Source organism: Mycteria americana, chromosome 1, assembly GCF_035582795.1.
Source record: "Mycteria americana isolate JAX WOST 10 ecotype Jacksonville Zoo and Gardens chromosome 1, USCA_MyAme_1.0, whole genome shotgun sequence".
Lineage (NCBI taxonomy): Eukaryota > Metazoa > Chordata > Aves > Ciconiiformes > Ciconiidae > Mycteria > Mycteria americana.
The window spans coordinates 194,085,661-194,105,517 of record NC_134365.1 but is presented as its reverse complement, the minus strand read 5'-3'; the positions used below and the strand labels follow the sequence as shown (position 1 = coordinate 194,105,517).

At 43.9% G+C, this 19,857-nt stretch overlaps 1 protein-coding gene across 1 annotated transcript in view; it reads left to right on the top strand.

Annotated features, from left to right (window-relative positions):
* Window positions 1-861: 861 nt before the first annotated feature.
* Window positions 862-19,857, top strand: part of LOC142408076 (FRAS1-related extracellular matrix protein 2-like) — a 115,889-nt gene continuing 96,893 nt past the window's right edge. The window contains exons 1-3 of the mRNA XM_075498087.1: window positions 862-1,437; window positions 1,579-6,010; window positions 11,869-11,958. Coding sequence (XP_075354202.1) covers window positions 862-1,437; window positions 1,579-6,010; window positions 11,869-11,958 — 5,098 coding nt within the window. The remainder of the gene's footprint in view (window positions 1,438-1,578; window positions 6,011-11,868; window positions 11,959-19,857) is intronic.

Genomic DNA, 19,857 nt, shown 5'->3' with positions numbered 1-19,857 from the left:
TCTCCTGGCGTGACCGCCCCGGTTTCCCTCAGGCACCTTTCTCTCCCCCGTCCCCCTGGCTCGGCTCTCGGGCAACCCCGCTCCTGCCGCCGACGGGCACCGAGCAGCGCCGCCCCCCCGCCGCTGCCGCCCCGCGCTCACCTGTCGCCCCCCGGGGCGACTCGGGAGGGGAAGGGAAACCCTCGAGCCCTCCCCGGCGGCGACTCGGGGACAGCCCCGCTCTAATTCTGCCCCAGGGAGCCAGGACTGAAGGCGAGAGCGGGAAGGTTCAGTGCAGGGGAGGCGGGGAGCGGCGGTGCGCTCCCGCTGCCTCCCGGGGCTGGCGGAGGTGCGCTCCTCCGCTGTGGGCAAGCAGCACCAGCCTCCCGCCGATATGGGGGCTCCAGGCGGCCCGCGGCGCCTTTCCCGCGGTGGCTGCCGACAAGGCGATCCGCGCCGGCAGGGTGATCCGTGCCCCCCGCCTCCCCCTTCCTCCCCGTTCCCGCACGGGCAGGGCTCGGGCCGCCGCTTTCCCTGCGCCTTCTCCTCAACAACCTGTTGAGGGGTCGGGGGAGGGAGGGCGGGGCTGTCCCCCCCGCCCCGGAGCTTGCAGGATTGGCAAACCGCGCTGTCCAATCGCGCCAGACGGCCTCGCCCCTCGCGGGTGTCTATTGGCCGCTCGGAGGCGAGGGGCGGGGCTTCGCAGCTCGCGGGGCTCCCCTCCGGAGCAGGGCGCGCTCCCGTCAGAGCGCCGCGTGTGCGTGGGGCGAGCGGGTCCGGACGCGCCGCGCCGGCGGCAGGAGCGGGCCCGCGACTCGGCCCCTGCGGAGCGCAGACGCCGCTGCCGGGGGCTCCCGGCGCTTTGCTCCGCCGGCAAGGACGATGCAGGCTCTCCCCGCCGCGCCGCGGCGGCTGCTGGCCGGCTTGCTGCTACTGGCCGGCTGCGTCTGGGTGGGGGCGCCGGAGCCGCCGCCAGGCAGCGCCGCGGTCTCCTCGCCGTGGGCGCCGGAGGCGGCCCCCGTCGTGGTGGCCAACCGCGGGCTGCGGGTGCCCCTGGGCCGCTCCGCCTGGCTGGACCCCGCGCGGGACCTGGTGCTGCAGGTGCAGCCGGGGGACCGGTGCCACCTCACCGTGCTGGACGAGGACCCGCTGTGGCAGCGCCCGGGCCGCCTGAGCCCCAGGCGCTTCCCCTGCGACTTCGGGGCCCGCGAGGTGCAGTACTCCCACCTGGGCGGCCGCAGCCCCGCGCGGGACCGCGTCCGCCTGCAGCTGCGCTACGACTCGCCGAGCCGCGCCCTGGTGCTGCCCCTGGTGCTGGAGGTGGAGGTGCTCTTCACCCAGCTGGAGATCGTCACCCGCAACCTGCCCCTCACCGTCGACCGCCTGCGGGGCACCAGCAACCCGCTGGACGCCCGCAGCCTGGAGTTCGCCTTCGAGCCGGGCCGGCAGCGCTGCCGGGTGGGCCTGCTGCCGCCGCTGGCCGGGCTGCCCCGATACGGAGAGATCCTCAACTACCCCCCGGCGGCGGCGCCGGCGGCCGCGGGTGGGGAGGCGGCGGGGGGCGGCCCGGTGCCCGCCTCCATGTGGGACTGCGAGGAGTTCCTGCGCCTGGGGCTGCGCTACCGGCACACGGCAGCCGGCGGCTCCCCCAACCGTGACCTGGTGCCGCTGGTGGCAGAGCTGCGGGAGGCAACGGGCAGTGGAGCACTGCTGAAGCGCGAGTATTTCCAGGTGCTGGTGCGGATCCGGGCCGGGACTGAGAACGTGGCCCCCAAGCCCAGCTTCTTGGCCATGCTCATGATGGAGGTGGACCAGTTTGTCCTCACCGCCCTCACGCCTGACATGCTTGCGGCCGAGGATGCCGAATCACCACCAGACCTGCTGCTGTTCAACATCACCTCGCCCTTTGGCCCCGGCCAGGGGCACATGGTCAGCACAGACGACCGGAGCTTGCCTGTCTCCTCCTTCAGCCAGCGGGACGTGAGGGAGCTGCGCATCGCCTACCAGCCCCCCATGGAGGACTCGGATCAGGAGCGGCTCTTTGAGCTCGAGCTGGAGGTGTTGGACCCAGAGGGTGCTGCCTCGGAGCCTTTTGCCTTCGTCATTGTGGTGAAGCCCATGAACACCCTGGCACCTGTGGTGACCCGCAACACTGGCCTGGTTCTCTATGAGGGGCAGTCGCGGCCTCTCTCAGGCCCCGGTCCCAGCCCCAACCTGGTGATAAGTGATGAGGATGACCTTGAGCAGGTGCGAGTGAGTGTGGTGGCAGGGCTGAGGCATGGCCACCTCACTCTGCTGGAGGACACCCCAGCACCTGCTGCCCCTCGTAAACACTTCACAGTGGCTGAGCTGGCAGCAGGTCGGGTCATATACCAGCACGATGGCAGCGAGTCTCCACTCAGTGACAACCTGGTGCTGCGGCTGGAGGATGGTGGCTCTCGTCACCGTGTTGAGTTCCTTTTCCCCATTACCTTGGTGCCCACTGATGACCAGCCGCCTCTACTCAATGCTAACACGGGACTGGCCATGGCTGAGGGTGAAACAGTGCCCATCACCACCCGTGCTCTTAGCGCCACTGACATTGACTCGCAGGATGCCATCCTGCTCTTCACGGTGGAGTCTGGTCCCGCTGCTGGGCAGCTGCTCCTCCGTCAAGCACAGCCACCTCCTGGCTGGGAAGAGGAGGAAGAAGATGAGGGCTTTTCTTGGAGGAGGGTGCCAGGTTTAGCGGGGAGCTCCCTAATCTATGAAAAGCCAGTGAGAGAGTGGCTGCAGCAGGACATTGTGGAAGGGCGTCTCTATTACCACCACTTTGGGCCTCACAGCCCTGGCCCTGGGGTTGTGTTGGACCAGTTCATCTTTAGAGTCCAGGATGACAATGACCCACCCAACCGCTCCGGACCACAGACTTTTGTGATCCGGGTACATCCTGTAGACAGATTAGCCCCAGAGCTGCATAGTAGCAGCAGCCTGCACTTAATAGTTGCAGAACAGCAGGTGACCCCACTGCGGAGGAAGCACTTGTGTTACACAGATCAGGATTCAGGGGACCGTGAACTCCACTACACAATAACCCAGCCCCCCACTGACACTGACACTAACCACCCTCCAGATGTATATGGAGCCCGCCTTGGATCCCTCGTGCTGACTGAGGATCACTCTGTGGAAGTTACCCGCTTCACCCAAGCCCAGATCAATCATCACAAGATAGCATACCGTCCCCCACAGGAAGAACTGGGGGTGGCTCCTCATTTGATTCAGTTTCAGTATCAAGTGCAAGATGCAGCTGGCAATGCAGCCGAAGGGACTTTCACCATCTACCTGCAGCCTGTGGATAACCAGCCTCCTGAAATCACTAATACTGGCTTCACTTTGCCTGAGGGAGGCAGCCATGTCCTTAGTCCAACTGAGCTGGATGCCAGTGACACGGACACTGAACTTGCCCATCTCAGATTTATCCTGACCCAGGCTCCTCGGTATGGCCAGTTGCAGCTTTCTGGGTACAGTTTGATTCCAGGAGGTGTCTTTGGCCTGGAGGATATCAGACAAGGGAGGGTGGCGTATGTGCACAGTGGAGCTGAGACCAACAGTGATACCTGTAGGCTTGACGTGAGTGATGGGGTTCATTTTGTGCCCATCACACTGAAAGTGAACGTGCGCCCCGTTGATGATGAGGTTCCTATGCTACGGTTGCCCCCAGGCACTCTTGGTTCCTACCTGGATGTGCTGGAGAATGGTGCTGCTGAAATCACTGCTAATGTCATTCAGGGCACAGATGAGGATACAGATGACTTAATGTTGACCTTCATCGTAGAGGATCCTCCTCAGCATGGGAACATCCTGGTCCAAGGGGTGCCTTCAGAGAGATTTTCCCAGAGAGATCTGCTGGATGGTGCTGTGGTATATGCTCACACTGGTGGTGAAATAGGCCTTCTGCCCAAAGAAGATACCTTCAACCTGACCTTGTCTGACCTGTCTGAGGAGTGGAGCATCAGGGGCAATGCTGTTCAAGGAGTTTCAGTCTTGGTTACCATTCTTCCTGTTGACAGTCAAGCCCCAGAGATTTTTGTGGGGGAGCAGTTCATGGTAACGGAAGGTGACAAACGGGTCATTACTCCTGCTCACCTCAGGGCTGAAGATGTGGATACCCCTAATGATGATATACTCTGCACCATTGTTGCTCAGCCAACATCTGGGTATGTAGAGAACATCTCTCCAGCCCCAGGATCTGAAAAATCTAGAGCAGGTGTAGCTGTAAGTGCTTTTACCTTGAAAGACCTCCGTCAAGGGCATATTTTTTACGTCCAAAGTATACATAAGGGTGTAGAGCCTGTTGAAGACAGATTTGCTTTCCGCTGTTCTGATGGCATTAATTTTTCCCAAAGGCACTTTTTCCCCATTGTCATTATGCCAATCAATGATGAAGAGCCTGAAATCTTTATGCGAGAGTTTGTTGTGATGGAAGGCATGAGCCTGGTTATTGATACCCCTATCCTCAATGCAGTTGATGCAGACATCCCTGCTGATAAGTTAATGTTCACGATCACCAGGCTTCCCAGGCATGGCCACATTGTGAACCAGCTGGTCAATGGAACTGTCCTATTGGAGAGTTTCACCTTGGATCAGATAACAGAGCGCTCCAACATACTCTACGAACATGATGACTCTGAGACAAAGGAGGACAGTTTTGAGGTGAAACTCACAGATGGTAAACATACTGTTAGGAAAACAGTACTCATCATGGTTATTCCTGTAGATGATGAGACACCCAGAATGGCCATCAATGATGGTTTGGAGATTGAAATAGGGGAAACTAGAACTATTCATAACAGAATATTGAAGGCTACTGACCTGGATTCTGAAGACAAAACCTTGACATACATTATAAGATACGGGCCAGCACAAGGCCTCTTGCAGAGAATAAAACCTTCAGGTGGAGTTGAGAATATTACCCTGGGGATGAACTTCACCCAAGATGAAGTGGATAGAAACTTAATTCGATATATGCATTTTGGGCAAGAAGGAGTTCGTGATCTTATCAAGTTTGATGTGACAGATGGAATAAACCCTCTCATTGATCGCTACTTTTATGTGACAATAGGTAGCATTGATATTGTCTTCCCAGATGTAATCAGCAAAGGAGTTTCTTTGAAGGAAGGAGGGAAGGTAACCCTTACCACTGATTTGCTTAGCACCAGTGACCTGAATAGTCCAGATGAGAACTTAGTTTTCACTATTACCAGAGCACCTGTTCGTGGTCATCTTGAATGCACAGATCAGCCTGGGGTACCCATCTCCACTTTTACTCAACTCCTATTAGCAGGCAATAAAGTCTATTACATTCACACTTCAGAAGATGAGGTGAAAATGGACAGCTTTGAGTTTGAGGTGACTGATGGCTATAACCCTGTATTTCGTACTTTCAGAATTTCCATCAGTGATGTGGACAATAAGAAACCTGTCGTCACAATCCATAACCTGGTGGTGAGTGAAAATGAATACAAACTGATAACCCCATTTGAACTGACTGCAGAAGACAGAGATACACCCGACGCTTTGGTAAAATTTATCATCACTCAAATACCAGTTCATGGTCAGATCATGTTCAATAACTCCAAACCAGTCACCACCTTCACTAAACAAGATCTAAATGAAAATCTAATCAGCTACAAACATGATGGCACAGAATCAGTTGAGGATAGCTTCTCTTTCACTGTTACGGATGGGACACATACTGATTTCTATGTCTTCCCCAACACTGTGTTTGAAACGAGGAAACCTCAGACCATGAAGATTCGAATAATGGCTGTGGACAACAGTGTACCTCAAATTGTAATAAACAAGGGTGCTCAGACTCTCCGTATTCTGGCCACAGGTCACATCGGGTTTCTGATTACCAACAAGGTGCTCAAAGTGGAAGACAGGGACAGTTTACATGTTACTCTCAAGATCAGAATCACAGAGGGTCCGCGCCATGGCTTCCTGATCCACCTGGGGAAAGGCAACCATAGCATCAGCCAGTTCACCCAAGGTATTACAATAATCCATGCTTTCTTTAGATCACTGGAAACGTTCTTTTTCATGCTAAACTCTATAATAATTGATGGGAGAAACTTTCCAACAGCAAGCTTATTTATAATGGCTTTATTATTTTTTAGTTCTGTTTATTATTTACCGCATCTGTGACAGCTTTAAACAGGAAAGGGGGTCTACTGGGTAAACACTGAATAAAGGAGCATCTTCACTTTGGAGAGCTTACAAATAAATGTGATTTGGACTTTCTATCAGTGACTGAAACTTGGATAACAAAATTGTGCTGCATGTGGTTCTGGATCTTTAGAGGCTGAGTGCCTTCTTTAAACAGTTTTATTTAGAAAATGCTATGGGAGTGGGCAAGCTATTATTAACTAATGGTCATACCATGGCTAGGGTATCATTTGCTATACAGTCTGAGCGCACTTAACTGTAAAAGCAAAATTATTTCCCAAACATGGGGAAATAATATATTATGAATGAATTTGTTGCCTTAATTACACAAATCTTAACCACAAAGTGTTTGTGGTAAATTAAAAGGTAATGTAAATGTTTTAAAATTATGTCAGTGGTACTTACTTTTTACATGGAACGAAAATACTAGGTGGTATAAATAGCACGAAAACCACATGTGCCGTATGTTCTGAAATAAAGCCTCAACACAAGGCTATGAAATAACTTTAGTTGAAAGGGAAGCATTAGCTATTCTCCAGATAATTTTCCGTGTTACTTTGCAATGAGTTAATAGTTGGTTAATTAAAAATGAAATGAGGTTTCTTGGAACCTCCTGCAGCTGTGGAGTGAGCAGACAGCACAACTGCATGGAGACTCAAAGGGGCCCAGACAGGCTGGGCTGTGTAGGGGTAAGGCTAGAGATGAACACTTGTAGCTGGCTGTATTTCATTTCGCAGAGCCCATACTAGTATGTATCCCATGTTACAGTCTTGGCTGTAGTGATGTTCTTGTCAGATATACCAAATCTTGCAAACAGGCCTGATGAACTTTTGAATGGCTGGGGTACCCGAAATTTTGCAGTGTTAGTGCAAAGGAGAGGATGAGGAGGGCCCAAACCATGTCTAAGCTTTGGGAACCACCACAGCTCCTTAAATGTAAGGCTTCAGTAGTGAACTGCGAGTAGTATTAAGAGTATTGTTGTCAGTATAAGTGAGAAACAGAAGAGAATGGGAGTGAGCAAATAAACAGATTATCACTTTTTTAGTGGGTTTTCTCTTACATGGGAGAATGTAGAATTATTGTGTTGGTGTTCCTTGAAAGCAGACCACTGCATAGCACAGTGATATCCCATTTTTTTGAGGGGGGGGCACTCAGGATAGGTACATATTCCATTCTCTTTTGTGCCACGTAGCCAGGCTTATATTTGTCAGATGACCAAAATGCAGTTGTTACTTGGCTTTCAGTTGGCAGTCTGACCACATGGCATGCTCACTGGTCTTCATGCAGGCTTTCTTAATATCCTGGGGCTGCCTGAGCTAGGTGAGAAGCATGCAACCCTTAGGAAAAATTGGTTTTAAAGCTAGTGAGAATCCTCAGAAAGTGATATAACTTCACAGGTTCCCTGACAGTACCAGTACAAAGCACTCTAATTTGTGTTGAGTTGAAGAGTGTTTTTAAGAAATACACATTTCTTAAATAATTTTGTCCTTTAGCCTCTATGAGCAAACACCTCCTGAGCATCTGTGTTATTTCTGTGGTATCTCTCTTCTCAACTTCCTAAATGCTTTTTATAATGGTTTGTATTTTATGAAGCAAACACATAAAAATGTCTTATGAATGCAGGGCCAAGCACTTGAGGGAGAAGAGGTGTCTGGAAAGGCTGCATGAAAGGCAGAAAACATCAAGCTCTCACAGGGATAATACATCTGCTGAGAATAAGGAAAGAGAACTTGCTGGAAGTCATAGAATAACCTGGGAGTGAAAGTCATGGATGAAAGGGCACTGTCTTTTCCTTTCCTTTTTCCTCAGATGCCCTCTTGTCTGTAGCTGCTTTGGGTATGGGAGAGGCTGTGAGTGGCAGGGAGGCAAAAATTCTTGGCTGAACCTAGAAGGCTACAGTTTTGAGAAGTGATGTGAGACACAGACGTTTTATGTAGACCAAGCTGCATAGTCAAAACTCTGTGTGTAGTTCACTGTTGTCCCTCACCTTGTGGCCTACTACCATTAATGTGCAAAGCACTGTCAAATCCAGAGTAGTGAATTTAGGCATATTTCATGCTTATGCTATACTGAGACAAGTAATTATCTAATGTTCAGGACAGGAGTAAACAAGACCTTCTTTTGTCTTATTCTTAATGATCCTAATGTAAGTGGCAGATTTTTCAACCAGCCATGAGTAATTGTTTTGACTTCGGGATGCTCCTGTGTTGACTATTGGACCTGCTGTTATACACTTTCTTTTTATGTTTTGATGTCCCCCCTTTTTAGGGGTCCTATCCTGCCATGTGGGGCAACCTCTTACAAAATGCTGAATAGTTCCAGTTTCATTAACATGTGTGGGTCCTGATGGGGCTTGTAAAACATCATTACGGTCTTCCAATTTATGTTGGAAGGGATCTGTGGAGGTCATTTGGTCCAGCCCCTACTCAAAACTGGGCCAACTTTGAAGTCAGATGAGGCTGTTCAGGGTCACATGCAGATGAGTTTTGAAAGCTGTTCAATAGTTTGTGAAGTCCATCCTAATACTCTACCACCTCACGCTCCCGTTCCTTGGATTTGGGTCTATCATTGTACAAACAGGCAGCCTGACTGCTTTGAGTGAGGTAATACTGATGAAACAAGATTCATTGTGTACAAGCAGCTTGAGCGGTCTGGTTTTTCAGATTGCCCGTAACTGAAAGAGAGGGCAGGGCAATTGTTTATCAAACAGCTTTCTGCCTTGTGCTTGAGATCGCTTTTCAGCGTCTGCCCACAAAACTTTTATCAAGTGCTAGAAAGGAAATTAGCCTAGCTTGCAAGATGAACTAAAAGCCTCCAGTCAAAATGTGGTTGTGCAGAATATAGTATGTCTCGGAGATTTGTTGTGTATTTTGTTCAGGAACAATCAGTGTGGGGCTTTCTAATTAGTTATATATAAAATACTTCTGCCACAAGTACAGTAGGTAATCTTTTGCTCCTGAGGCTCATAGAGTTAATTTGGATTGCTCAAAGAGGGTATAAGAGTGTGGAAGAATTAACGTCTTGATAAAAGGTCCCCAAATTATGCAAATAGTTGGTGCTTTTTATTCTTTTCTATTGAATTGTTAAAATAATCTGAATGAGAGAGAGACAGGCAAGTGACAGTAACAAAATAAAATATTCTTAAAATACATTAAGCAGTTCCTAAATTTATTCAAGTACTATCTGTTACTTCATGTTACACCTGAAAGCATCACTTTTGATTCATTATTATTTCTTTGTGCTTTATATTTACAATTTGGTGATAGTAAATGCAGAGAAAGCTTAAAGAAAAACACTTGCCACATGGTAATTTCTAGTCTAGTGCTGTCCTAGAACAAAAACACATACAAAGAATATCGTGTATGCATAATCGTACTGCACTCATCTCTGCAAGTCAGGGCTGGAATTTTTTCATAGCAGATATTCATTAAGATTAGATAACTTGTTTAAAACTGGGGAAAGTCTATTAAGGAACTGCCAAGTCTTTGACATTTAAAGAAGTTTAGTGGTATATAACAAGTAGGTAGCTGATGTTTGGATAATGTTTTGAATGTACAAAATGTGACAGACTGCTGAGCACTGTTTTGAGAGTCACCGGTCCCACGTGGGTAAGTTTGTGAGTAAGGGCCAGGTCACACCCCACAGCTCTGCAGGTGTGCTGAGAAGCCAGGAGGAAGGGGACGGAATAGTGGAGAGTAAGGATCTGCCTTGGCAATAATATAGCTTGGTTGATGTCTCAGCACTCCGTGTAGCCTCCTGAGGCCAAAGACACCTGCATGGCTACTCCAGCCAAATAAGCAGCTCTTTGCAAGCAATGTTTTTATTCGGCATTCACCCCTGATAATGCTTTTTATCTTCTTTTTCAGGCAAGTGTTTTCACAGAGACAAGTGAATTATGTTGTGAAGTGCATTTGTTTCTTAAAGAATATATATTAATATATGTAATCTTTAATAACCACATCAGTTTTGTAGAATTTTAAATGGGAAATCAGTGCCCTGATCTAGTGAAGATAATTATATTTTTTTTTAATGGAAAATTATCTTGGGTGGATTTCAAAATTATGTTGGAGAATTCCAATATCACATTAATATTTAGCAGGCACTGTAGTTATACAGTAATCAATTGTACTTACAACTAGGCAAGTTTTAATATAACTAGCATAACCTAATCCACTGTGGAAGGAAAGCGTAGAATTGCTCAAGTGACTCTGAACATGTTCTTAATGAACAGAAAACAGGTCATTCCTTTGCAATTCTGTTGACAAAATTAAGATGTTTGGATGACAAGTGGCTTTTTTTGATGAGGTGGTCATGGTCCTGCAAACATTGGCTCAAGTGCTTATCTTTGTCTTTGTTGGAACCATGGGTTTTGATAAGGCTACCCACATGGACAGAGCTGAGTACTTGTGTGTTTGCAGGATGAAAGATTTATTTGTTCCACTGGCATGAAGAGGTATTTGTTTGTGTCCTCTTTACAGCCCCAGGAATTTTTGATCTTTAACTTTCAAACATTTATGGAAGAGATTCTTCAGTGACATATATTTGCTGATAATCTTCTTAACATGTTTGGCCTAGAAGATGTCTGGCTACTTTTGGAACTGAGGATTTTGAGGAGCTTTAACAAAAGTGCTTTTGGCTTTTTTTTACTAATGCGTACGCCCTAACATGGGAGGAGAACTTGGGTGGTTCTTGAGCTCCACTTTAATGCTATTAATTTCTAACACTTTTTCTTTAAAAAAGTATCAGACGTGGGTTTTTACCAACAGCAGTCTTTCAAAGATAGTGACAAAAATTAGTTTTTATGTATTACATGTTTCTCATCACTGCTCAGGGAAACCAGAGAGCACAATATTAATAAATATTTGTTTACCTTTTACATACTTTCTTTATTGCAATTGATGATTCAAAATTGTGCATTGAATTTTTTCTTACTGAAGTCTTGTCTGTCTACTTGAATTGCATTTGTCTGGCTTCTTAAAACAGTCAATCACTGTAAGTGTTTGAGCACTATTTATGACAGTTCATATAGATTACATGCCATATCCTTTGAAAACATGCTGATAGGAAGCATGGTCTGGTGGAGGGGGCATTTTTGTGGGGGACTAAAGAGATTGAGATCTCTCTACTGCAGAACATGTAGAGATATGCTATCCTAGAGGTAGACCGCATGCCAGAAGTAATCTAGTTCTAGAGGTGGGGTAGTCGTGTGGACTAATTTGTCTTGTCTCTTCAATGGAGGGTAGACCTTACCATAGAAGATACCCTGGGTTTTGCTCCCGTTTCAGCCACAGATTTTCTGTGACGTCTACAGTACTTTTCAGGATGAAGAATGGCAGAGTCAATATCTTAGTGGGGATACATCTCTGTTTAAGAAAATGCACCACTAAAAATATGAAATAGTTCTGACTGTTGAGCCCATGTTTTTACATTTCCTTTCAGTTCTTTTTGTAAATACGTCTTAAAAGAAAGAGGGCACTGGGGAGGGGGAAGTAAAGGGAGGGAGAATGAATGGTATCTGTAAAACTTCAACACTGTTTGTATGGAAATTCTTGAGCTCTGCTGGAGAACCTTGACCTCTCTCTGTTGAAGCTAAACTATTTAATACATGTCAGGTTTTTCTATAAAAACAGTTTCCTACCTTCAGCATTTAAAATAAAATCTATTTTTCCTGACTCTTTCCAGCTGATATTGATGATATGAAGATATGCTATATTTTACGAGGGGGTGACAATGCCACCAGTGACATTTTTCATTTCATGGTTGAAGACAGTGGTGAGTACTCATAAGATCTGTGCTTTTGTTGTTCTTGAAAGACAAAAGAGTTTAAGTGTACTTTGGGAGTTTAAAAACATTGAATTTAGTTGAGGGAAGTCCATGTTACCTCCTGGAATATGATTTTTATTATGACTTTCCCATATTGTGGACTATTTCTGGTGATTACAAAGACAGGTGTTGATAAAATGGTTATTGCATCTAATGAAAAAACACTCAACCTACTCTAGCAAGAAAGTGAAATTCTCTAAGTCTACTCAGATACCTGGCTTTCTCTAGTTTTACCTTTGTATTCCCTGTCCAGGCTCTTTACTCATAAATTCTCATAAGCCTGTTATCTTGAGAAACTTTCTAAATTTTGATTTACAGTTATGGTTGTCTATCTCTTTAAAGGTTCCAGCTACACGACTATTCATATGGATGCATTGTCTCTGATGTACATGTTGCATAGAGTTCAATTTCTGATTCTACCTACTTAATATAACAGAATCCTCAATGGCTTGTCAAAGATCTTTGTCAGGTGACTGATGTGAATTCTCCTGACTAATATTATTGTGTAGGATTGTGGAGGATGCAAAAGGAAAGAATAAAAACAAATTGAGAATACTAGCATATAGTCATTCAGGAAAAAAAATGTAGGTTTTTTTTCTTTTTAAAGAACAAAGATAGAACAGTTTAAGGGCTAAACAAAACACATCAACAGGCCTTTTTTATTTCATCCAAAGTCTGTAATTAATGTGGATATTCCTAAACGTAGATATTCCTGTGTGTGGTAACAGGTGGCTAGATTATGTTACTTTAATACCTTTTTTAATATGTGATATATAGCTCTATGAGTAATTGGCAATGAATTTTATTAGTTGATTTAATAATATACTACTTAGTAAAAATGCTTCAAGTTAGCTTATTTTCAGCTCATGTGTACTCAGCTTGTGTTACTTCTTCACAAGAAGCACAGCCAATTAACAGTATTAAGATTAGTGAGCAGGGATTTTTCCTGTCTGTCACAGATTGAACAGCTGTCACGTCTACCATTGCTGGGAGTGAGATATTAAAGCATGTTGTCTTGTTCATTGTGCTGGACAAGCACAGAAGAGACAGTACTTTTGAAAATGTCTTTGCAAATATTTGCTACGTCAGAGAACAAGCAGTGAGATAAGAGTTTTGTAACACTTGACTTATTTTCCTTAAATGTTTTCTTTTAACTGAGATATAGAGAAATTTAAAGCTAAGTAAAGTTAATGGAGCATGGGGTGCTGCATTTTCTTAGTATCGCCGTCGTTTTCTTATGACAGGTATCACCACATGGTGACATTGTTCATGATTTTCAAGTGTTCTTCTAGTAGGTGAGCAAATACTCAGTCTTGAGATGTTTCAAGGTTTCATGTGGTGGGAGTAATTAAAACTGAAGAAAGTTTGCTCTCAGCGAACTGATTAACATCAGTTCTTAAAATTGAGTTGCTACTTGAGAACCCAACGTTTATGAGACTTCACTCCATGCTATTTGAACGTTTTCTAGTGGCAAATGTGTAGTTAAAGAAAATTGCACTTAATATATTCCAACTTTATACCAAGAATTTTTCTTTCATTGGAAAGTTTACCTGCCACATCTGCTTCTACTTGGCAGAGTTGTAACAGCCTGTCAATTGTAACAGCATGCTATTTTTCATAATACAAAGAATCATTATGATAACAAGGTACTTGCTGATTTTCTAGAGCCTTTGGAAATGTGACAACATTATCATCTAGACTACTTAGCTAGATAGTAAGATGGTCTTTGCTTTCCTGAGGCTATTTGTTGACACAGTGAAAAATTGTGTTGCATTTCAGAGTATGAAGTGGGACTTCACTTAAGCTGAATTGCGCCATAGTCTATAAGTGGTCCTGTTGAAATCAGGAGAGGTTTCAAAATTTGCTTCAATGAATTAGTATTTGTTCATATTATTCAGCTACTGTTATTCCGAATAAGTAAAAAAAAAATAAGGCACATCTTGCAACCCAAGTATTTTATATCTTCCAGTTCTCTCATGCCTCACTGAGGCATGAGACCTCATGTCTCATGTCGGGAACCTACGACACCAGTCCTCACTCTCTTCAAATAACATGAATTAGACAGTTGATTTTGCCCCATACCTCTAGTGTTGCCTGTAAAATACTCTTCTATGTGTCTTGGAATATTTGTTCATGATCTATGAACTGGAAATAGCGGAAGAAGAGCATGACTTTCTCTAGCTCCATCTTTTGATGGTTGATCTACCCCACTCATTATACCGTGACTTAAGAGAACAAATGCAGACGATCATTTGTTGGTGTCTTAAATGATGATAGTCTGATTGGGGCCCAAGTCTCTTATCTCAGGCAATTGCATGGAGGCCAAGTACGAGGAGTCATCAGACTGCTCCAGTGTGAATTTTGTTGTGGATCTGGAATTTTGTTTATCCTCTTACATGTGGCTAGCCTTTGTGGTAAGCAAGTTAGGGCAACAGCAGACTAGGTGTTACCCACCTAGTGAGGGGAGTGAGCCAAATGAGGGGGGAAAAAAGCCAAGTCAGCACTCTGCCAGCTCTTGGCCCCTTGCCTGCTCCATTTCTCACAGCGGGAGTGAGTGCCATGCTGTGTACCAAATTGTGACCTAGGGCCTGAAAACACAAAATATGGTACTGGGACAAACTTGTTTTCTTACTGGCCAAGGGAGAAACCTGTAGCCTAGACACATGGAGAATAGCTCAGGGATTATGGCTGTCACGATAACTTTCTGAGTATAACTAAAGAGAACAGAAATGGGCTCAATATGAAGAGAAAGGAAGGCCATTTCAGAATAAAATGAAAGAAAGCCTTTGGGACTGTAATTCACAAGCGAGAGCATAGGCCTGCTGTATTCAAACCAAAATTAGAGGTTTCACCAGAAAGAACTGGTTGAGGTTTTAAGCTCTGAAAGAGTCTTATTGTCAGCATCAATTACCTACATATGTATGGCTGTAGTGCTTTTCTGGCTTTAAATGGCATGTTTCATAAAAGTAATTAAAAAGTGAAATAAATGGAACACAATTCAGCTGTTTATCAGCACTAATATTTTTAAAGGTAGAAAAGGTTTTAATTCTTCATGCTTAGGGATTTATCCTTAAGATGATCTGCTATAAAGTGGGAGAGCCCTTGCATTTCTGTTATACTTAGAACAAGAAGGCACTGTAGGAGATTGGATGCTGCGGAGTTAGCTGTGTGACATTTTGAAAGAAACTACCGTAGTTCACATTAACAATTTGCTTTCTGTTTTGTTTTGAACTTTGATCTTAAAAGGATCATGTGGAGACCTGTTGATACCAAAAAAAAGTTATGAGTCCATTTTAGCAAAACCTTGAAGAAAGTATGGAGTTTTGTTTTTCACAAAGGTTGCAAAATAGTCTCAGTTGAATCTCTTTCCTCAGAAGTGGCCTCCACATTCCATTAACAAGGTGGAGAAACAACTCTTCTTAGCAAGGGCAAGCATGTGACCGCGGTGAATCCTGATGTTTATATTATTAAATTCTTAATTCAGTGATTAGTAAAAGCACCAATAGTACCAGAAGGCAGGGAAAACAGGATTTTTTTTTTTTCCTGTGGGGAGATAAAAAAAATGGAAATCCAGACTGATGGTTGAAGTCCTGGACGTATTTGTGGTATGTAAATTTGCACACTATTGAAAGACTCACTAGATTGAAGAAAAAAATCCAGCTGAAAACGCTTGAGCCTTTTAATTAGTGAAAAACAGACTCACAGAATAACTTAAATCTGATAGACTTAGTGAGAAACTGCAGTGTCTGTAGCAACTTCATATTACTGAAAGCTCAGGGAAAATGGATATGTATGGCACTGCCAAATCTACGCATAGAGTTGGTGCTTCAGCTATGCAAAATGGCACTAATCTGTATGGAATGAAAGTTGACACAGAAATTAGCTCCGGTGTGTTGAGCTCTTGTGCCTGTTTCAGAAAACTGCACGCTACTATTTCATGCTACATCCCTTATGAGTTGTCTGAGGCATTTTTACTCCTTACATGAGAAACTAGCACTGAGAATGCGCAGTTAAAACTGAAGACCATCGTTTACCTTCAATTTATGCCCTCCTTGTCTGTTTTTTTAACATCACTGCAGTAAGTCATAATAATTGAAAAAGAATATAGATCTAAATGCCCACCTATCCAATCTGTAGAAGATATTTTATCATTAAATGAGCAGTTTCCAATAATGTGAAACTGGTTGAACTGGTTTAAGGCAAATTTTTGGCCAGATTCTGCTGATTGTGTCTAATAAAACAAACATACCCCAAAGCTGGCACTAAACTCAAACCCCAGCTCAGGCCCCATACTTCCAGAGGCAGTATCACTCAGATTCCTTTGCCCAGCAATGGGTGTTGGGACTGAGGTAGCACTACTACGGCCGTGTGCTGAATGCCAGTTGAAGAGCAGAGCTTCTTTGTAAAAGGACTATTGTTGTCTTCATTTTTGCTTCACGTAAGAAATATTCTTTATTCAATTTCAGTGTTGTGGATAACTCTGAAGCGTTCAAGTTCGGACCATGTAAAGTCAGTGAAGGAATGTTCATCTCTTCTCACTAGTGATCTCCCCCCACATATTTTTAAAATAGGACCTTGTTCTTGATCTGCTTGTTGCTTGGCTAGTGCTCTCATCACAGGAGTCTGCTTGCTCCTCCTCCTCCTTTGTCTGTTTTCTGAAGCTTGGGGAACCATCAACCAGGACTGTAGCACCTATGGAAGAAATTCATGTTTTGTGCCTCAGTATTTTTTGTTGCAAGGGGCTGGTGCCATACTAACAATGTTTTGCATTATAGAGTCAGTTCCATTAAATTTTCCCATTTTGAGGAAAAAAATAAGATAATGCTGATTTGGGCCTGGAGAATTCTAAAAAGAAAAAAAAGATTGTGTAAGGGGGAAGCCCATTTCCTGTTCAAACTTAATTTGAACCATAATCTGTCCCTCCCTTACCTAACTCCCTTCTCTGCTCAGTGCTTAAGTGGAGTCCTCCAAAATGCTTCTTCAGGGCTGCTAAGTGGTATCTTGCAGTACAGTGCCTCAAGGGTAGAATGGTTTCAAAGGGGGAAGTAATGACAAATTCTCATGGCTGTTTTAGGAATGTGAGGATCACTGTGGAAGAAAAGAAACAAGATTTTTTTTTTTTTTTTTTAATTTCAGGCTCTTTGGGCAGCTTTTCTGACTTAAAGCCAAAGCATTGCAAAGCCAAGGCTCACTGAAACTGGTGTTTTACATCATTACCTAAATCTCATTTAAACTTTTCATTGCAGATCCCTAAATGCCTTAACACAGCACTACATTTTCCTATACTAACATTTGGTTAAATCCCCACTGAAGCAAGAATCTTTCAAAAACATTTCCCTGAAGTTAGCCTGTAAACCTAATTTCTGGGAAAACTTCATAGACTTTTCCTAAATATGTTTATGCAAGAAATTATGCTAATTAAAGAACCACTGTTCTAGTGCTTAGAGAAAACTTCCATTAAGTTTATGAAATATAATTATTTCATCTGTCATCCTTCATTTTACTAAATAAAAAATATATTTTTAGGAATTTCACCATTCTGGTAGGCTTTATTCATTCATGAGAGAATAATATTACACTCCTGAGTATAATTATTAAACTAAAACAGTTGTCAGTGCTGCTTTTCAAAGCTTTAACACTGATGTGTTTTCCTGGGTGAGCTATAATAATAGTGTACGAACAGATATTTTGGACTCAATATCTGACAGTTCTTAAAGAAGCGGACTGGTAAAATATCATTGGGAATTATTTGCAGCATCCTTGCTTGACCTCACATGTGGCATTTGGGCACACTAGTCTTGGCAAGAAACATCAACTACATTTATCTTTGGCTTAAAAATGAGGGCATCACATGTTGGCGGTACGTTTGCCAGCATTTGCCAAGTACTGTATTGGATTCTGGTCTGTTGCCAGGCTTGTTGCTGCTGTTTTGATATACTCTAGGTTGGTGCCCAAACAATTTTCCACATGTCACACTTCTTACTGTAAGTATTACCAAGGAATATAAATAGTAGTTTGACACTACAGTTTATAAAAAAAAAAAACCAACCAAACACTAACCCAAACCAAAAAAAGCCCTCAAAATAAACCTTTCTGTAAATAAAAAAATTAGTTCATGGGGGCGTTGTTGTGAATGTAGCTGGAAGGTCACAGCAAAATTAATATCTGTTAAAGTATACAGGAGTAGCTATGTGTTTTGTGTAGAGATGATTATATGGGGCACATAGGAAGTCTAGTACAAGCCTTACTAATCTCAGTGGAAAGATTTTCATTGTCTTCTGTACCAGTTATAGTGGTTTCTTTGTACTGACGTTTTAGACTGCTGGAAATGATTGAATTTTCTGTTTTGAACTTGAACATCACCTTATCCTCCAAATATATACATAGAAAAGAAGGTCTGCTTTATTCAGAAAAATACCAAAACGTTTTTTGCAGAGGAAAGAAGGTAGTTGTTTGGTTCACAGGAGAATTTTTGTTTATTTTTAATTATTTGGGTTCAAATGGTGGTTTTAGCCAAAAGCAAGGCTTTCCTGTACTCCCCATCCTGGATTATTCATCATTTTTAACAAAAGCAAAGCAGTGTAATTGAAGGGGTAGGTTTAGGTACTGTTCTGGATTAGGAAAGGAGAGGCAACTGTGTTTTGAATTGCCTTTTATGCGGAAGTTAGGGCACTTTGTACAAATGTGGAAGACTCGGATGCAATTTCTTCCTTTATTTCGGAGACTTTGAACTCATGCTCCCCATGATGTGCCCTCACTTATATTGTGGCCATTTTTTAATTATTTTCTGCTTGCCTCCTGTGTATATGAATTCTTAAATACTTTTTTGAACGTAGCCTGGACTCTGATGTTCCACTCTCCAACTAAGTACTGTTACCACGGGGCCAACAAATTCTCATTTTTTGTGTGTGCTCCTCCCCTCTTTTTTCCCTTGTATTTCTCCTTTTCTGCTAATACTTGCTATGTTCCACAGAATAAAACAGCTTGAACAGACCAATTAAGAGCAGTGCATTCTAGAATAACCTTTAGGCTGGTGGTTTAGATCAGGGTTTAAGGCGGGAAGATTTTGGTTCCAGTTCTCTTTGAAGTCAGGGCCAATAGTCTTGTCTTCCATGTAGAATGAGCATCCCAGCTGGTGGGTTGGTTGGATAGAAGGGAAATCTCTTCAAACCATCACATGGTGATAGATATTTTCCTAGTTTTAAGCTGAGATCACTTGCTGAATAATCACACTTTTAAAGAACAATGTATTCACAACAAAATTGACCAGCTCAGCTCTTGGAGGTGAATCCTGCTTGCTTGGCCGAGCTGAGTAGTGCCATTGATTTCATTTGATCTGGTCCAGTGAGAAGCAAGGAAGGTAATGCTCAAGATAACACTATCAGTACTTAGCAGGCTTTTTACTTAAAAATAATCCACAATTTAGCTTTTATATTCTTATGATACATAATAAGGCCCAGCTAGCAGCAAAAGCAGCATGACAATGAACAGTAAAATTAGGCCAAAATGCAAGAATTAAGGGGATTAAGGAGACACACTAGGCTTAAGTGGAAGAATGGAGAACTCTCAGGAGTAACACTGATTGCCAGTGACATGAGAACCTGCAGAAAAACACTAATTCCTAAAGTGAGCTATAATAAGCCTGTGAAATGATATTGGTTGTTGGTTGCAAATATTTTTGATTCAGACAGACTAAAGAGGTCTAGAGAAGAATGAAATGAGAGAAGGGACACCGGCTGCTATCGAAGAACCCTGCTCACAGCAGCTCAGCTTGTTTGATTTCCCAACCTGTTTTCACTGAGGGATTCTAAATAGCCCTCAGGATGAGTTTAGCATTTTTCACTGCAC